We start from the raw sequence: 19,473 nt of genomic DNA, 5'->3' as shown, positions 1-19,473 counted from the left end.
ATCATTATTACCTGTCTACATATTGATCATTATTACCTGTTTACATATTGATCATTATTACCTGTTTACATATTGATCATTATTACCTGTTTACATATTAATCATTACTAACTGTCTACATATTGATTGCAAATCATAGAAATTATGTTACGTACGTACCCCAGAAATAGCCTTGCTTTCACGGAATACAAGAACTCCCCCAAACTGGCTCCAGCCCAGCTCAGCCCACTCAATTATCACAACAAAGAATAAGGACTGGGCCCAATTAAGGCAGATTTATTAGAAAGTCATACACAATGTTTTGGCTGTAGAAGAGCCTTTCTCAAGCTAACACAAACATGGAATAAAACAGATTATATACCAAATACATGTACTCACAATTTAGGTGTCATGTTCGATAGGACATGTGCAAATTCCAAACTGTGGGCAAAAAAATAAAAATGCTTACTGATGAAATCACAGTGTTCCAAATAACACAAAAATAAATAGTAAAGTGTTACACAATAAGATTATAAATAAGTATGCATACATTGATTCAATTAAATCTGCCTTAAAGGGACACTATAAACACCCAGACACAGGGGCGGACACTTTAAAAATGTAAAAAAAACACCTACAAAGTTTTTTCAATGTTTTCAAGAATATTTATTGCAAATCCCCATCATATAAAAATCCTGCACTTCCTACACATAAAAATTGTGTACCCCCCACGCATAAAAACCCTACACGTCAAATTCATAGCCCCCCTTCATATAAAAACCCTTCACCCCATCACATAAAGTTCATACAGCCCCTACACATAAAAAATCTGCACCCCCTTGCACATCAAATGCATACACCCACCCTACACATAAAAACCCTGTAAGACATTTAAAAAAAACATTTCTAAGCAACAGTGTTGTGACATCTTGGGATTTTGTGTTTCTTTTTTAATTTTACTTTTTTATTGTTTCTAGCTCAATTATTGCTTCTTCTGTTTTTGGTGTCAGTAATGATAATTAATTAAATATACTCCTCTCCTTGTTCCTCGATATTACTGCAGTCAGTGCAGTATGGTTGCGGCCGGCCGCAGGTGCAGCTGTAAAGGCTTTACGGCCTGCACTATAAGAATTGATGGGGGGGGGTCATGACACTGGCAGTCATGGCACCCTCGTAGTGAGTGGCACCTGGGGTGGTGCTGGGATTGCCTGTGCAGAGTACACAAATGTTTTTTTTAACCCTTACTTGCTTGGGGAGGGGGAGCCAGAGGGCACTATAGTGTTAGGAACAACTTTGTATTCCTAAAACTATAGAATCCTTTTAACCATCGTTATGCGCCCAGTCCTACTCTTTTTGTTGCTTTTGGTTATTTGTCAAATATACCTTTTCTTTGCTGGCACTTATATAATTCCAACAAGAGCATCTTTGCTTAACCTCATCTTTACCAATCTGTGCCTGAATAACAGAATAGCACAACATATTTATAGTCCATTATAGTAACTGGTGAATATTGGGATTTCTCATTACTCTTGGTTCCTGTGTATTTAATGTCACATATACCAGTTATCTGAACTAACTCTCACCATGCTTTAACTGGTGTCTTCTTTAATTGTAGGTTTACATTATCTTCAACATGCATACGGCTGTGAGCGGAGGGATGACAATAGCACCAGGGGCTACTCTGAGTATGCTTATGATGGGAAGGATTTCCTCGAACTGGATATTAAGCGAGCCGTTTATGTACCAGTTGTTCTTGAGGCTCAGTTGAGTGCTAAGACATATAACAGCCCAGAAGTGCGTGCAGGCGAACGAAACAAAGCTTACCTGGAGATGGAGTGCATCAAATGGCTGGATAAACATGTTCACTATGGGAAAGAGGAGTTTGAGAGGAGAGGTGAGCCCAGAGGACAGTGATAGGCAGAGTGTAAGGAATTATTGGGGAGTCTTAATTGTATTCAGGGAGAGTTGAAACAAAGTACTTTGGCAGCATAGTGAGGAAAGGAGGCAGGCTGCAAGATATTAGTTTTATCACAGACAGTAATAGTTACATTCATATTACTTATAATTGGTCCAATGTAGATCTGCCAAAACAAACAAAACTTCAGAATTCTTAATGAAGAATAACCAGAGGTCTATTAACAGGATTTCCTATAATGTAGAGCAAAATTAGGAAACTGGGAGGTAACCAGTATCCAAATCCCAAAAGTTAATAAAGTTGTTAGTGTGAGATCTGTCCACTTATAAACAAAATTGTTAACGAACACTCCTAACACCATAACCACCACCACTGTATTATATTGGTGCTAGGAGTTCCATGGTCTTATTGTTGTTATTATTTTTTGCATTCTTTGTGGCACAGAGTGGAATAGACAGATAGGGAATCAGAGTTAAGCACAAAGGCGCAAACTATTATTTAAATCAGAAAGACTCATTGAAAATGCAACATAAAGATGGCATACAGGTAGTTAGATAGCTAAGCAAACATAATGACATTTGATTGATTTACAGAAACAAGTAAAAGGTATTACACTCCACTCTTAAAATTATATTACCTTTAAATCACAGAACTATGCACAGGTAGAGCTGGAAAAAAGAGAACACAGCGGGCTCTGATAGAGAGGGAGAGGAGAACACAGAACACACTGATAAAACTGGAGAGGAGAACACAGAGTGCACTGATAGAGCACAGAGTGCACTGATAGAGCTGGATAGGAGAACACCGAGCGCTCTGATAGATGGTGTGCACACAGAGCGCTCTGATAGAGATGGAGAGGAGAACACAGAGCGCTTTGATAGATGGTGAACACATAGAGTGTTCTGATAGAGATGGATAGGAGAACACAGAGTGCTCTGATAGATGGTGTGCACACAGAGTGTTCTAAAAGAGATGGAGAGGAGAACACAGAGCGCTCTGATCGAGCTGGATAGGAGAACACAGAGCGCTCTGATAGATGGTGTGCACACAGAGCGCTCTGATAGAGATGGAGAGGAGAACACAGAGCGCTTTGATAGATGGTGAACACATAGAGTGTTCTGATAGAGATGGATAGGAGAACACAGAGTGCTCTGATAGATGGTGTGCACACAGAGTGTTCTAAAAGAGATGGAGAGGAGAACACAGAGCGCTCTGATCGAGCTGGATAGGAGAACACAGAGCGCTCTGATAGATGGTGAGCACACAGAGTGTTCTGATAGAGATGGGAAGGAGAACACAGAGTGCACTGATGGATGGAGAGGAGATTCTAAAAGACATACCGCCCCAAATTCAACAGATAATGCTTAATGATAGAAAGAAAAGAAGAGCAAACAATAAAACTGTACATTGTGTATAGAAGGTAAAAAGAGGAAGGTTGTGCCAAAGGGAAAAGGTAAATGTATATATTAAAAAAAAATAAACAAATGTCAAATTCAAACCACAAAAATGCAAGAAAGAGTCCTAATACAAATCTTGCCGGAGGGATTATCAACAGTCTTTGGGAGGAATGTTCTCTGTGAACAACTTTTGGGATTCGTATGTGGAAACAAAGAAAGGATAATAGTGCAATAAGTCCAATAAGGATCCGATTATAAAGGCAATACGGTCTAATGTAGTCCTACTCACGTTCAATCGAGCTATAAACCTGCTTTAGTATGAATGGCATAGAGCGGTACAATCCCAGCTTATAGGATACGTGATGAGATGTTATTGTCATAGTAGCTTGTAAACCAGAAGGGTAAAAAAGGGAGACAACTAATAGTACTTACCGTATAAAATATTGCATAGATATAAAAGTGTGTACTCACATTTGATTGAGCAGGCAGACTGCTCAATGAATCATGCATGAGTGGTCTAATCCCCACCTAGGATTTCTTGGATTGATACCCGACTGCAATAATAAAATCCGGATACGAACCAGCAACAGTAAAAAAGTAAAATAAAAATAGTAGGATAAAAAAAGTCAAATGGCACAATCAATGTAGTTAAAAGTAGCCAAAGTACCTTTATTGAACACAATGTTAAAATATCCAAAATGCGTTTCACCTATAGAGGTTTTCTCAAGTAGAGATAAAAATGTACATTGTGCATGCAACAGACCATCAAGAGTCTCAGTTCCTCGTCATCCTATACCCCTTTGGGGTAACCAAAAAACAAACACGAGTCCTGCGCATCCAGTATAGGTGTGCACACCCAGGTGCTATCACAATTTATATGAGGACAAAGTTAATACAGCAAACGTTTCGAGCAGCAGCCCTTTCTCTGTGCTAATGACATTATCATTGAGAAAGGGCTGCTGCTCGAAACGTTTGCTGCATTAACTTTGTCCTCAAATAAATTGTGGTAGCACCTGGGTGTGCACACCTATACTGGATGCGCAGGACTCGTGTTTTTTATTTTTTTTTATATACACTGTTGGGACTTCAGTGTGGAGTATCTGCAGCACAGGTCTAATTTGTTCTTTGTTTATATTTTTAATTTTGTAGGCATTTTTTGCCTCTACCTCACCCTATATATAGTGACCCCTTTGGGGCAGATCATAGGTTTGCTGTGGGGAGCTAGTCGTCTAGTTTAGGGACCAAGTTGGAGGCCGCAGGCGTGTCAGGCTGCAGCATGGTGTTAGGCCTAGCTGTGACATCATAGACCCATCAGGTGATTTAGCTTCTCGTCGTATCTGGGAGCCCCACTGGCTCTAAAACTGGATGTGACTTTGCTGCATGCCTCCAGCAGTCCAGCTGTAACCAACCACATGGACTGGACTCCGGGACCACCTCGATGCATGCGGTGAGCTTCGCTGAGCGGGAACCCTCCGATAGCGCAGTGTGCACTTATGAAGTTGGCCTCTTTTGGAGTGCCACGCAGAGGTACGATGGCAGGTTATTGCAGGCCAAACTCGTTTTTGCCTGCCTCTCATTGCTCCACAGCTTCCACGGGTATGTGTCCTACACAGAGATTGCTTAAGCAGCGGTGTCCCGTGGTTTGTAGGCCAGATCTGGATTGGTGAGCGCCTGAGTCTTTAGCTTCACCCACAATTGGGCAGACAGATTGTAAGAGGCCAGTAGGATTGGATCATCATAGGTTTTTAGCTGCGGGTCGGGTTGCTGATCTGCAGGCTGGTCGACCATCTTGAGCTGGAGGCCTCCACTTCTAGACTCACTGCAGGTGTTAATGCTGCTCATAGTAGGACACGAGTGGGTACCAGTGTGGACCGGAATAACCCCCGCCAGTTCAGCAGGGGGAGAACAAGGCTTAAGAGCAGTGGTTTCATGTCCAAACAAATGATCGGCCACCTTGAGTACACATGTAGGCCGCAGAAAACTCTTTCATGTGTCTCATTCTCTACCCAAAATTGAGCTACAGCAGGTCGATCACTCAATGGGGTGTTTCTTGACTGAGATTAGCACGTTGAGGCAAAAAATATAATATTGAGGACAGGGATTAGTCTTGGTAAATATATTTACCCAAGGAGCTCCAGTTGCATTCGACCATCTTGGTCAGCTATCAGGCTCCGCCCCTGGATTACATCTCCTGTAATACTCTTACAGCCAAAATGCTGGTAAAACATCATGGTAGAGGTATTCTAAACCATCTAGATCGCCAACGGTTACCTGCCTCTGATCTAAGGCATATAACAGAAAAATTAAAGGGACACAAGGATTTAATTTAGCTTGTGAACTGTATATTGCTGTATATATATTGTATGTTATAGCAATGTAAAACCCTGACATGAATCTGCAGTTTGAATCTCCATGAATTGCTAATATGTAAATGCTACACACATCTATTTACTACAAATAATTTTACCCAATCTGGAAGTCCAATTCTTATGTCTGTACCCCTCTCATTTCAGTTCCTCCATGCGTGACGATTTCAGATGACCGATCAGATCAAATGACAAAGCTTCACTGCCTCGTGTTTGGATTTTACCCCCGGGATATTGATGTAAATTGGAAGAAAAATGGGATAGAGGCACAGTTGGACGAGGCCAAAGAAGTCCTCCCAAATACGGATGGCACTTATCAGATCAGAGTCACAGTGGAGGTACCAGCAGAGGAGATAGAGAGTTACTCCTGCCACGTCGATCACATCAGTCAGCAGGAGACACTCATTAAAAAGTGGAGTAAGTGTCACTAAGATAGGAATTAGAGAAAAGGGTAGGTTGTAGTGAATGATCAAAAGTGTTAGTGATACAATGGTAAAATATAAAATATAACTTTTATTTCTAAATTATAAGGCAGTGCATTGACCCATCAGGGGATTTATGAAGGGATAACAGTTTATTGTGTTTCACTTTTAGAGAACCTTTATCAGAAAGCTTGTTAGTGTGGAGATACTTACCTTATCCAGGGGCCAGCCGGGGTCTCGAGCAGTCCTGCTTCCACACGCTCAATCTTCCCTTCTGAGCGGGCTGCGTGCACTGACCGCAATGACGGTCACGCGGCCCGCCTGGCACTAGGAGCGCGGCTTACGTCTCGAGCGCACTTTTAAAGGGGCAGTGGGAGCCAAAAGTAGATTCAGGCTCCCATTGGCCCACGTCATTCCGACGCCCCCACACACGCACGTTTTGGGGGTGTGGGCATGACGTGGGCCAAATCAAATGTTGGTTAAGGATATTTTAACTTTCCTATCCCTATCCACTTTGCCCTATCGTGATTTATGTTTCAGTACCCTTTAGTGCATTCTTTGATCTATTTATTCTAATATTGACCTTGGCTTTGTATCGGACTCTGAATTTATCTTTAACCCTTTCCTGTCTTGTTTGCTTGTTTGCCTGTCTGACTGATTACCGTGTACCGGACTCTGGCTAGTTCTCATTTTCGCTCTCTCTCCGTTACCTTGACCTCGTCTCGTCTCTGATTATGCTTCTTCTCTGTCCCGGTAATGTGTTATTTCCTAGTCTTGTCCCTTGCTATCCTAGACTCTGCATGTTGGGGTATTACACCATGACAGTAAGCACAAAAAAAAACTCAGAATGTTTTTTTGTTTTATATCCGTCTCTGTTTCCTTTGTGCTCTCTAGGTTTTTACATAGTTTAAAATATACTTATACATTTGTTTCACTGATCTTCATAGGTGAAGTCAGAGGCATAACTAGAAACCACCCTGCTGCAAAAATTGCCCTACCCTCCCCATGTCTCTCATCCAAATCCAGCCCCTTCCTGTGTCTTATTCTCCCCCCCCCCCCCAGTCCTTCCATGTGTCTCATTCGACCCGACCCAAGCCCCTCCATGTGTCTCATTCTATCCACCCCTGCTTCTCCGTGCGTCTCATTCTCCCCACCAGCTCCTCCATGTGTCTCATTCTCCCCACCAGCTCCTCCATGTGTCTCATTCTCCCCCCAGCTCCTACATGTGTCTCATTCTCTCCCAGCCCCTCCATGTGTCTCATTCTCCACCCAGCTCCTACATGTGTCTCATTCTCTCCCAGCCCCTACATGTGTCTCATTCTCTCCCAGCCCCTCCATGTGTCTCATTCTCCCTCGAGATCGTCCATGTGTCTCATGGCCAGATTAGCATTGTGGTTATTGGAGCAAATCTTAGTAACATACAAGCTGGCTGAACTCTTTTTTTATTTTATTTTATTGTGACACTCTGCTGCTCACGCGTGGCAAGAGGGGCAAATAATAGCTACCCTGGCCTGGTCTTGTCCATTGCCCAAAGTCCCTCTGTATCTCATACTCAATAGGGTGGATTCCATGTCCTCTGTTACCCATCAGCATAGGCCCATAGGCAGTGACCCAGGTACCAGTGGCTATGCCTCAGCCTGTTTGTGAGTAAAGATTTTATATGCTTGGAATTTCCAATTTCCGATTTGTATATATTTACTGCTATGATAGTTATTTGTGGTTATTTGGTTTAAACATTGTATTCTGGACTACAGCGATGACCCAGCTAGCATGTACCTAGTCAGGTGGATCTCACTACCTACCATAACCAATCTAGCAATGTCAAGCATAAAATGTTATACACTTGTTTAATTTCACTCTGACGATACACTCGGTTAGTTAAACTGGATCCAAAATTTCTTAAAACTGTGCGATTTTTCATGCCACTGCTAAACGTGTATTAATCCTGCAATACGCTGTTGTGGCGTTTGATGAAACCTTGCACCCACCCGCACAACAAAAATAAAGAATTTAAAAAAAAAACCAAAAAAAAAAAACATTGTATTCGGGATGGTGAACTTTGCTGTGATACGTATTTGCCTTTATAAGAAGCTCTCTGGTTATAGTGTGATGTAATTCCAGTAAAATACAAGTTTAGCAGGCTAAGATTGCCACAAGGCATATGTATGTATATGTGTTTGTAGTATCAGTTAGTTAATTACACGTAGCTAAGATACTGTTATCACTGTACTGACCAGGTGCAGGAATGTAAGAACTGGAATTACGCGTCCCTCTCCTTTGTATCAGATGAGCCACGTGGTTAGACCGGATGGATGAGTTTAGACTCTATTTATTAAATAGGTTAAGGGTATGTGTGGGTGTAGTTAATTGTGGGAGGAGCTACAGTGCTATATAAGGAATGTACTCTATGTATTCAGTACTCAGACTTTGCTGTATTTTGGTGACGCTAGTCCCTCTGAGTCCCGATCGGTGATCCAATAAAGAATCTCTTCCTTCCTGAAGAAACCTGTGTCCATCTCTCTGTGCTTGGCTTCCGTCAGTTTCTCCGGTATCATTTGGTGCATTGGCCGGGAAGCTCATCGTTCAACGGTAGCTGAGAGGCAGAGGCGTGAGACGGTCTATCTTTGCCCACGTTCTCTACGGCTGCACCCCTGAACTTCTGCGTGGACCTCCCTTCGTCTCGGCGCCACTGGTCTGTTGTCCAGGAGATCATCGGCCTCTACGTGAGAAGTGCTGGGGTGTCCCCGTCGATGAGTGTGAACTCAGGTTCAGGAACGAGGAGGTAAGACAACTGCTGTTTTAGACGGCAGGACCCACTAGGGGTATACCGATTGTGCGGTAGGCCCAAAGGGGTTTTGAATCTGTGTATCTGCCCCCTCTGTCGGAGGGAAGGAGCGAAGGCGCACCGCTCGATCGAACGCTCTTTAGTCAGACCGTTTGATTTGGTTAGTCAGGCGGGGTCCTGGTGTAAATAGCCCTAGCCGGACACCGGTGTCTTGTCTAGACTAGCGTTCTAGGGTGTATATTACGTTCGCTAGGTCGGAGGGACCGGGAGACTAAGCGGCGCCTGTGTAAATTCGGTTCGCTAGTTCTCATCCTATCTGGGCTAAGTGGGAAGGCGTGTAAATTTGGAACCCACTAGACTTTTGATAGTGCGACTAAGAGGCGCCTGTGTAAATTCGGTTCTCTAGCTCGCTATATATGTGGTGATTGGGCAGTGTGGCTAACCAAAACGGGTGTATATAGTTTTAGGTAGTCCATTCAAGGTACTGGCCAATAGTTTAGTTGGGAATTGTAAATGTGTTAACGATTGTTTTAGTAAAGTGTATATCTTGTTAGATAGCGCGAGCTCAGCCGTCTAGCGAGAGTGTTAATAGTGTGTTGCTGTATTATAGTGCACGGTACCATAACCCTGTATATTTACTGACATTGTATAATAAGTACTAATCATTGTCGTCCATTGCATGTTTAACACCATAACCACTAATAATTGTATTGTGACCTTAACTTGTGCTTTGACCTATGCTAACCGTACTGTAACCGCTATTTGTAAAAGACGATGTTACTGGGGTGTGTTATAGACGGGTAATTCGTATATAGAGAATTATAGCGTGGGTGACTGTATAGTTACGCCAAAGGGCATAATATTGATTATATAGTGACTGGTGTAACAGCTGTGTGTGTACGGGAATTCCCTGAGTGTTTATTGTTATTGTGTACGTTTCACTTGGTAACCGTACCACGTGGTGCTGTTGCCAGAGGAAACGGGTGTGACTGTTGAATAGTACGCGTGTATAGTATTCGTTGTCGACGACGTTCCATTGTTAAGTATGGGTGCGTCGCAGTCAACGATTCCGGATCCCTTAGGATGTATGGTTAAGAATTTTAAAAAGGGATTCAAAGTTTGTGATTTTGGGGTAAAGATGTCTCCTGTACGTTTGGTCACTTTGTGTACTAGGGAGTGGCCTACTTTGGTTGCGGCATGGCCGCCACGTGGCAGTTTGGATCCAACTCTGGTACAGCGCTTACACGTGGCTGTATCGGGTAGGCCTGAACTTTACGGCCAGTTTCCTTATATTGACTGTTGGAGACAGGCCGTAAATGACTCGCCAAAATGGCTCCAGACATGCCACGAGGAGCAGTGTCGCCTCATGGTAGCTAGGACTTGCTCGTCCACTAGGACTGGTGTTAGGCCCATTTTGGACACGCCCCCTGAGTCCGAGATCCCTTTGCCGCCCCCTTACTTTCCGTTAAGAAGAAGTGACGCAAACGCAGGAAGTCCTGCACCCCTCCCCTCATTACCCTCATCCACTTCCGCTTCCTCCTCCAGTACAGGATCCACCCCCCCTCGTACTAAATCTCCCCTTCCGGAACCAGAATCCACCCCCATTAGAAACGAATATCCTGATTTGGCGCCACTTCAGACTTCCGGTCAAGCTTCATCTAGCTCGGCTCGAAGTGTTTTATTTACGACCTTTTCCCAAAACCGACCTCCCACATCCCCATACCCTATCTCTCCCCGACCGGAACCCATGACTGACGCCTCTCTACGTAGCCCCATCCAAACCCGACAGTTGACTGGTGCCCAACAATTAAAGCACTATCAGATGCCTCTTCGTCTGAATCCCGGGTCAGCTTATATCGATGCCGCAGGTCAAATGGCACACGCTGACCCAGTCTTCGTATATGTCCCATTTACCACAACCGATCTTTTAAACTGGAAGACCCATAATTCCTCGTATACTGAGAAACCACAAGCTATGACTGATCTGTTCACCTCAATAGTACAGACGCATAATCCGACATGGGCTGATTGCCAGCAGTTACTAATGACTTTATTTAACAATGAGGAAAGGACAAGAATAAATCAAGCAGCCATTAAAGCATTAGAGGATAGAGCCCGTGCTTTGAACCAAGCCAATCCAGCAGCATGGGCCGCGACACACTATCCCAACACCGATCCCGATTGGAACGTAAATGGTGCTGATATGGTTCAACTCAGAGCCTATAGAGACGCTATAATTGCTGGCATGAAAGCCGGAGGAAAGAAGGCTATTAATATGTCAAAGACAGTTGAGGTGATTCAGAAAAGCGATGAAGCGCCCAGTGTCTTTTATGACCGATTATTGGAGGCGTACCGCTTGTACACCCCCTTTAATCCGGAAGACGCAGACAATTCCCGAATGGTTAACTCCGCCTTTGTCAGCCAAGCATACGGAGATATTAAGCGCAAGCTACAAAAGTTAGAAGGGTTTGCAGGTATGTCCATCACCCAACTAATGGAGGTAGCAAATAAGGTCTATATGAACAGGGATACAGAAAGTAAGAAAGAGGAAGAGCGCAAGATGCGTAAAAAGGCTGATATGCTAGCGGTAGCGATCGCAGGCGTAGATAAACGGGGCCCAGATAGAGGCAATAATAGATGGAGTAGGGAGCCTTTGAGTAGGGATCAATGCGCGTATTGCAAGGAAGAAGGGCATTGGAGGAACGAATGTCCGCAAAGAGAGCAGTACGAGAGAGACCAACCCAGGGCAGGCTACGGAAACTTTAGAGGTAGAGTGAGAGGTAGAGGAGGCCCCGGAGGGAGTAATGGTTATAGAGGGAGTAATGGGAACAGAGGAAGTGTTAGGGAAGACAGGTATATTCCAGCAGCGCAAAGGTCCCGCGATAGAGAAGGTAGGGACTTTGTAGGATTGGCTGACACTGTCATGGAGGACTATTGATACCGACCGGGCTCCTTCCCCCTTGGTCGAGCGGAGCCTATGGTCGATGTATCAATAGGGGGAAAAAGGAGTGCGTTCATGATCGACACTGGTGCTGAACATTCAGTGGTGACTAATCTAGTTGCTCCTCCATCTGGAAGGACTATTACTGTGATAGGAGCAACTGGAAGAAGTGCTGAAAAACCGGTTCTTAAAAGTCGACTCTGTACATTGGGAGGCCACGTAGTAAAACACCAATTCCTTTATATGCCTGAATGTCCAGTCCAATTGCTGGGACGTGATATGCTATCAAAATTACAAGCGCAGATTACGTTCCTACCAAATGGAACAACATCTTTAAAGTTTAATGGACCTTCAGGTATTATGACTTTATCTGTACCAAAGGAAGAAGAGTGGCGACTTTATACAGTGTTGACTAGCCAAAACCCTAGGAGTGATGAGACATTGTTTAACATACCAGGAGTTTGGGCAGAGAACAACCCACCAGGACTGGCCCACAATATTCCACCAATAAAAATTGAACTGAAACATGGGGTTTATCCAGTGAGCCTAAGACAATATCACATTCCGCAGAAGGCTAAGAAGAACATCCAATCCTATCTGGATAAGTTCATACGGTATGGTATCCTAAAATTCTGTACTTCCCCCTGGAACACCCCATTGCTGCCTGTTCAAAAGCCCGGTACAGATGAGTATCGACCTGTACAGGACTTAAGAGCAGTCAATGATGCGGTTGTTAGCATACATCCAGTTGTACCCAATCCATATAACCTGCTTGCTTTAATTCCGGGCGGGGCTACTTACTTCACAGTCTTAGATCTCAAAGATGCCTTCTTTTGCCTCCGAATTGCCACAGAAAGTCAATGTATTTTCGCTTTCCAATGGGAGAACGCTGTAACGGGCTCAAAACGCCAAATGACTTGGACAAGACTGCCCCAAGGGTTTAAAAATTCACCTACCCTATTTGGTTCAGCCCTAAGTCAAGATCTATTGGATTTCGAGTCCATCCCAGGAGAGTGTGTATTGTTACAGTATGTAGATGACTTGTTGATAGCAGCAGTTACAAAAGAAAAATGTCAGCAAGCAACGCACGATCTACTACATATTCTCTGGAAGGCAGGATACAAGGTGTCCAGGAAGAAGGCTCAGTTGTGTTTGCCAACTGTCAAGTATCTGGGATTCCATATCTCTGAAGGTCAAAGGATTATGGGGCCAGAGAGAAAAGAAGCTGTCTGCCAAATACCAATACCCAAGAATAGAAGACAAGTGCGAGAATTCTTGGGGGCAGCAGGCTTCTGTAGGATATGGATTCCCAGCTATGCGATACTGGCAAAACCTCTGTACGCAGCCATCAAAGGTACAGAGCACGACCCCTTCTTATGGACCCAAGAACAGCAAACGGCATTTGAAGATGTGAAGAAGGCTTTGATGAGTGCCCCAGCATTAGGTCTACCTGATCACACACGACCATTCTACTTATATGTACACGAGCAAAGAAGAATGGCTGTGGGAGTATTGACACAGTACTTGGGATCATGGCAAAGACCTGTTGCCTACATGTCTAAGCAACTGGATGCAGTGGCCAGCGGACTTCCACCTTGTCTAAGAGCCGTAGCTGCAGCCGCCCTGCTAGTAGCTGAAGCCGATAAACTCACTCTGGGTCAAGAACTTTATGTACGAGTCCCACATGCAGTACAGACGTTGTTGGATTACAAAGGAAATCATTGGTTTAGTAATAGCCGTATGACCAAGTATCAAGCAATGTTGTGTGAAAACCCAAGAGTGCATTTAGAGACTGTAAACACCTTAAATCCAGCTACCCTTTTGCCACAACCTACTGAAAGTCAACATGATTGTTTGGAAGTAATGGATGAAGTATTTTCAAGTAGACCAGATCTTCGTGATTTTCCCATCCAGAACCCCGATGTTCAATATTACACCGACGGCAGTAGTTATGTGAAAGAAGGGATCCGCTATGCAGGATATGCAGTAACAACAATAGACAAGGTGATAGAAGCTCGGCCACTGGCGAAAGGAACATCAGCACAAAAGGCAGAATTAATAGCACTAACACGAGCGTTACAATTGGCTGAAGGTTTAAGAGTAAATATCTATACGGACTCTAAGTATGCGTTTTTAACCACTCATGCCCACGGAGCTTTGTATAAAGAAAGAGGACTACTGAATTCAGAAGGCAAAGAAATCAAGTACGCAGCTGAAATCCTACAACTATTGGAAGCAGTGTGGGAGCCGAAAGAAGTCGGTATCATACATTGTCGAGCGCATCTGAGAGGAGATGGTGATGTAACCAAGGGAAATCGGATGGCAGATAGTGCAGCTAAGCGTGCTGCTGAATCAGGAAGACAGGAGTATGTGGGGCATATAGCTGCTCTTATACCAACTCCACTGTCCCAATGGACTCCAGTTTATACAGCTCAAGAAGAGGAGTGGTTAAAGACTGAACCGGGAAAGTATTTGGAGAACAAGTGGTATCAGCTAGAAGATGGAAGAATAGTCATACCAGCATCACTAGCGGTAGAAATTGTCCAAAATTATCACAACGGGACACATTCTGGGAGAGACAGTACTGAAGAATCTCTCAGGAAACATTTCTACATACCAAGATTGTCCAACTTGACTCAGGCCATTGTACGCAGATGTGTAACGTGTGCTAAGAATAATGCAAGACAAGGACCAGTAAAGCCACCAGGAGTCCAGTTTATGGGGGGACTCCCCATGTCCGATCTACAAATAGACTTTACAGTAATGCCTAAATCGGGTGGACATCGTTACCTGTTGGTAATTGTGTGCACCTATTCAGGCTGGGTAGAAGCATGTCCTACTCGTACAGAGAAAGCAGGAGAAGTTGTAAGATTCCTGCTACGAGAAATAATACCCGATATGGACTACCCTGTTCTATAGGATCGGACAATGGTCCAGCTTTTGTTCATCAGTGCCTACAACAACTGACTCATATGCTTGGTATAAAGTGGAGGCTTCATACTGCATATAGACCCCAGAGTTCTGGTAAGGTAGAGAGAATGAATAGAACTATAAAGAACCAGTTGGCTAAAATGTGTCAGGAAACCCAACTTAAGTGGAACGTTCTCTTACCCATAGCTTTATTGCGAATCCGCAGTACCCCTACCAGAAGGATGGGCCTCTCTCCTTTTGAAATCATGTATGGGCGACCACCTCCCGTACTTGGTAACTTAAGGGGGGACTTGAGTCAGTTGGGAGAAGGAATTACCCGGCAGCAGGTTGTAGAGTTGGGTAAGACTATGGAGGAGGTACAGAAATGGGTACAAGATAGATCACCTGTGAATATTTATCCCCCTGTTCATAGTTATCATCCAGGAGACCAAGTGTGGATTAAAGAGTGGAATAATGTACCGTTAGGGCCCAAGTGGAGAGGTCCTTATGTTGTTCTTTTGTCTACCCCTACAGCGATAAAAGTAGCCGAAGTAACTCCGTGGATACATCACTCCAGGGTTAAACCAGCAGCAGTCGATTCTTGGCAAATTACAGCAGATCCAGAGAATCCCTGCAAGATCCGGTTGAAACGCACTACTCAGTCGGAGTAACGAGGAATTATTGTGGATTACAAATTTTATTGTTACAGGTGTGAGTGAGAAGGCCATAATAAAGCCTGTCCGCTTACCAACACATAGTGTATAAGCCAGGAAAGTCTCGAAGGGACACCTGTGAAGACGAGCAGAACTCCATTCCCTGCAGCCCTCACATCCTGGAAGCTGAGGTTCCATCGCACGGACGAAGACTGAGGATGACGGCGAAAGATGTGCTTTTGATTGTGTTTATTTATATGTGTTTTTATATTCAGGAAGGTAGAGGTACCGACACTCCTAGCTGTGAGGTATGCATTAAGACTACGAGAACAGGTAACCATATTTCCCAAACCCTAATTTGGCATTCACAATACGAATGTAAAGGAGAGGTATCAAGATGTAGATACCTAAATATAGACTATAGTGTGTGCTATTTAGGAGTAGGAGAACCTAAGTGCTTCAGTCCAGAGTATCAACCTCGTACAATTTGGTTGACTCTCAGGAATGGAGATCCTCAGGGGACCCTAATTAATAAGACGGTGTTAGAATCCGTACATTCTTCGGGTGTTCTGCTATTTGATGCATGTAAGGCGATATCAAGTGGTAGAAAACCGTGGAATGTATGTGGGGATCTTAGATGGGAGAGGACGTATGGGTCTAATGATAAATATATTTGTCCCAGTAGTAAAAATAAATATGTGAGTCCTAGATGCCCAAATAAAGACTATAACTTTTGTCCATATTGGTCTTGTGTGGGGTGGGCGACTTGGGGACAGACAGTAGATAAAGACATGATAGTGACTAAGTTGCCGACTAGCCCTTATTGTAAGTCTATGGAATGCAACCCAGTCCATATACTTATTAATAACCCCGACAAGTTCTTAGATAAGTATGGAAATTTATTTGGGTTTCAGATATACGGGACGGGTTTAGATCCTGGGACATTATTGTTTATAGGAATAGAGACTGATACGGTATCCTCCCAGACTCATCAAGTATACCATTCCTTTTATGAAGAGATGAGTATAGATAATAAGATCCCCCATAACGCTAAAAACCTGTTCATTGACCTAGCTGAAAGTATTGCCGGTAGTCTTAATGTTACCAACTGCTATGTGTGTGGAGGTACTAACATGGGAGACCAATGGCCTTGGGAAGCAAAGGAGGTAATGTCCGGTTCTGAGGCAGTTGACCAACTAATATCTACACAAGCCGATTATCATTTGAGTGTTAGAGGTAAATCTGAGTGGAGATTAAAGACCTCCATCATAGGTTATGTTTGCATAGCAAGGAAAGGAATAATGTATAATACTTCTGTAGGAGAATTAACTTGTCTAGGGCAAAAAGCTTATGATGATGATACTAAAAATACAACTTGGTGGTCGGCTTCAAATGTCTCAGAACCATCTAACCCGTTTGCTAGATATGCCAGTTTAAAGGATGTGTGGTTTGATTTATCCATCACATCTACCTGGAGAGCCCCAGCAAATTTGTACTGGATCTGTGGTAAGAAAGCCTATTCGGAGTTGCCACAGGACTGGGAAGGGGCATGTGTGTTGGGTATGCTCAAACCATCCTTCTTCTTGTTACCGATTGAAACAGGTGAGACTTTAGGTGTTAAAGTGTATGATGTGAATCATAGGAAGAAAAGGGGACCCTTAGAGATAGGCACCTGGGAAGATAATGAATGGCCTCCCCAGCGTATCATAGATTATTATGGGCCAGCCACGTGGGCAGAAGATGGTACCTTTGGTTATAGAACCCCAATTTATATGCTCAACCGTATTATAAGATTACAGGCGGTGGTTGAGATTATTACTAATGAGACCTCACAAGCACTCAATCTTCTAGCGAAGCATAATACCAGGATGAGGACAGCAGTGTACCAAAATAGATTAGCCTTGGATTACCTTTTGGCAGTAGAGGGAGGTGTATGTGGGAAGTTTAACCTGAGCAATTGCTGTCTTCAAATAGATGACGAAGGGCAAGCAATAGCTGAGCTTACTAGCCATATGGTTAAACTAGTGCATGTGCCTACTCAGGTATGGAAAGGGTACAATCCAAGTAGTTGGTTTGGTAGCTGGTATGAGTGGTTTGGAGGGCTTAAGGCAGTGGTAGGTGGAGTCCTACTGATTTTACTGTTGTGTCTACTCCTACCGTGTCTTATACCCTTAGTAGTTAGGTCTGTGCAAAGCCTGATAGGAAGTATAGCAGAGAGGAAGGCTGCTGCACAGATAATGGCGATATATAAGTATAAGGCTCTAGATCAAGGAGAACCAATGCAGGAAGATGAGTGTTAAAAGATTCACATCATAAGATAAGTCTGGTCTGGTTCATGGTAACCTGAGGTATATGCAAACCAAGGTTAAGTGATGCCTCAAGTAATTGTGAAATATCAGAGGCATCAAAGGGGGGAATGTGATGTAATTCCAGTAAAATACAAGTTTAGCAGGCTAAGATTGCCACAAGGCATATGTATGTATATGTGTTTGTAGTATCAGTTAGTTAATTACACGTAGCTAAGATACTGTTATCACTGTACTGACCAGGTGCAGGAATGTAAGAACTGGAATTACGCGTCCCTCTCCTTTGTATCAGATGAGCCACGTGGTTAGACCGGATGGATGAGTTTAGACTCTATTTATTAAATAGGTTAAGGGTATGTGTGGGTGTAGTTAATTGTGGGAGGAGCTACAGTGCTATATAAGGAATGTACTCTATGTATTCAGTACTCAGACTTTGCTGTATTTTGGTGACGCTAGTCCCTCTGAGTCCCGATCGGTGATCCAATAAAGAATCTCTTCCTTCCTGAAGAAACCTGTGTCCATCTCTCTGTGCTTGGCTTCCGTCAGTTTCTCCGGTATCAATAGTTATTAAATGTATCCATTTCTATGATAAAGAGCAATTTGAACATCTGACTCATATTCCCTTTGTTTCTCTTTCACTCAGAACCAAAGCCAGACAGTAAAGCTGTGTATAGAGCTATTGGCATTATTGCTGCAGTGATTTTCTCCATCACTGTCCTTGGGACGTTTATTTGGAAGATGCGATCAGGTAAGTGAGAGAGGTTGTCTCCAGTTACTTTTATAATACAATAGTACAATAAAGCACTTTATAAGGATCTTGTTATAAGAAAGCAGGGCTACAGGATTTCCCTGCAAGTGAACAGACATTCTAATCACTATAACTTGAACACATGTGTAGTCACCCTGACACTCTCAATCCAGCATTGCGACTGGGTAGAACTCTCCCTGTAGTATTACTGTGTATGACTTGCCCTTCTGCCATTGGCTGTTTCTTTGGTTAAGCTTCTCACAGCAGACCCTTTCCTGGGGTGCAGATAAGTATTTCCTTCCTGCCCTCTAGTTGAGTCCAGCCTTTGGATCCTTGGCCATAGAAAGATAATAGCAGAATGGAGATTTGTGTATTGGGATTTATTGTCCTCAACACCAGGAAGGAGATGGATGGCCTGATTTGTTTGACGCAAGCCACAAGCTTGTGTCACCATTTTTGTGACTGTTTCCCATGTATCCAGGTATCGCTGTGTTGTGTGCCTGTATTGTACATAGAGCAGTGTGTGTCTGTATATGCAGCTGTGGGTCAACAAAAGTGGGGGCAGCAGCTCTATAAACTATAAAGTATAGTTAGGTGTGAAATGTATTCTGTGGGCTAATCAAGTTAAATGCTGCACTGTGAGTGACCACCTGTAGTGGGAGCCAGCGAGTCTATCTACTACAGCAAATGGCTGTGTTGATGTAACCAGAGATTGCTCTGAAGGGACAGTAAGTCCAATCAAGATAACCTTTTGTTGACATGGTGTATTGGCACAGGGGGAGGTGCTAACTAGTGTAAGGAGTCACTTTGTATCTTTGTAGTTCTTCTCCAGTGCCCTGTTCAGTATTCCCATTGGTGGACGTTTTGTGTAATGTTTATTCTACTGTATGATGTGATCTAGGTAAGCTTGATACAATAAACTCAGAGTGAGAGTTCTGTTGAGTTGCCAAGAAAGAAGCTTGTTTTTCTCTTCCATGAGGTCTCACAAGACATGGCTATTCATTGTCCTCTACAGAGTTATTGCTAATACAAGTATTGCCAGAAGACTGGA

General features: G+C 43.5%; 1 protein-coding gene across 1 annotated transcript in view; it reads left to right on the top strand.

Annotated features, from left to right (window-relative positions):
• The window catches only part of LOC134572475 (zinc-alpha-2-glycoprotein-like), a 55,252-nt gene that overhangs the window by 13,554 nt on the left and 22,225 nt on the right, over positions 1 to 19,473 (top strand). The window contains exons 3-5 of the mRNA XM_063431464.1: positions 1,595 to 1,873; positions 5,805 to 6,074; positions 18,318 to 18,422. Coding sequence (XP_063287534.1) covers positions 1,595 to 1,873; positions 5,805 to 6,074; positions 18,318 to 18,422 — 654 coding nt within the window. The remainder of the gene's footprint in view (positions 1 to 1,594; positions 1,874 to 5,804; positions 6,075 to 18,317; positions 18,423 to 19,473) is intronic.

This window comes from Pelobates fuscus, chromosome 9 (assembly GCF_036172605.1).
Source record: "Pelobates fuscus isolate aPelFus1 chromosome 9, aPelFus1.pri, whole genome shotgun sequence".
NCBI lineage: Eukaryota > Metazoa > Chordata > Amphibia > Anura > Pelobatidae > Pelobates > Pelobates fuscus.
Note: the sequence above shows the minus strand (reverse complement) of the source record. Positions and strands in the feature narration are given on the sequence as shown.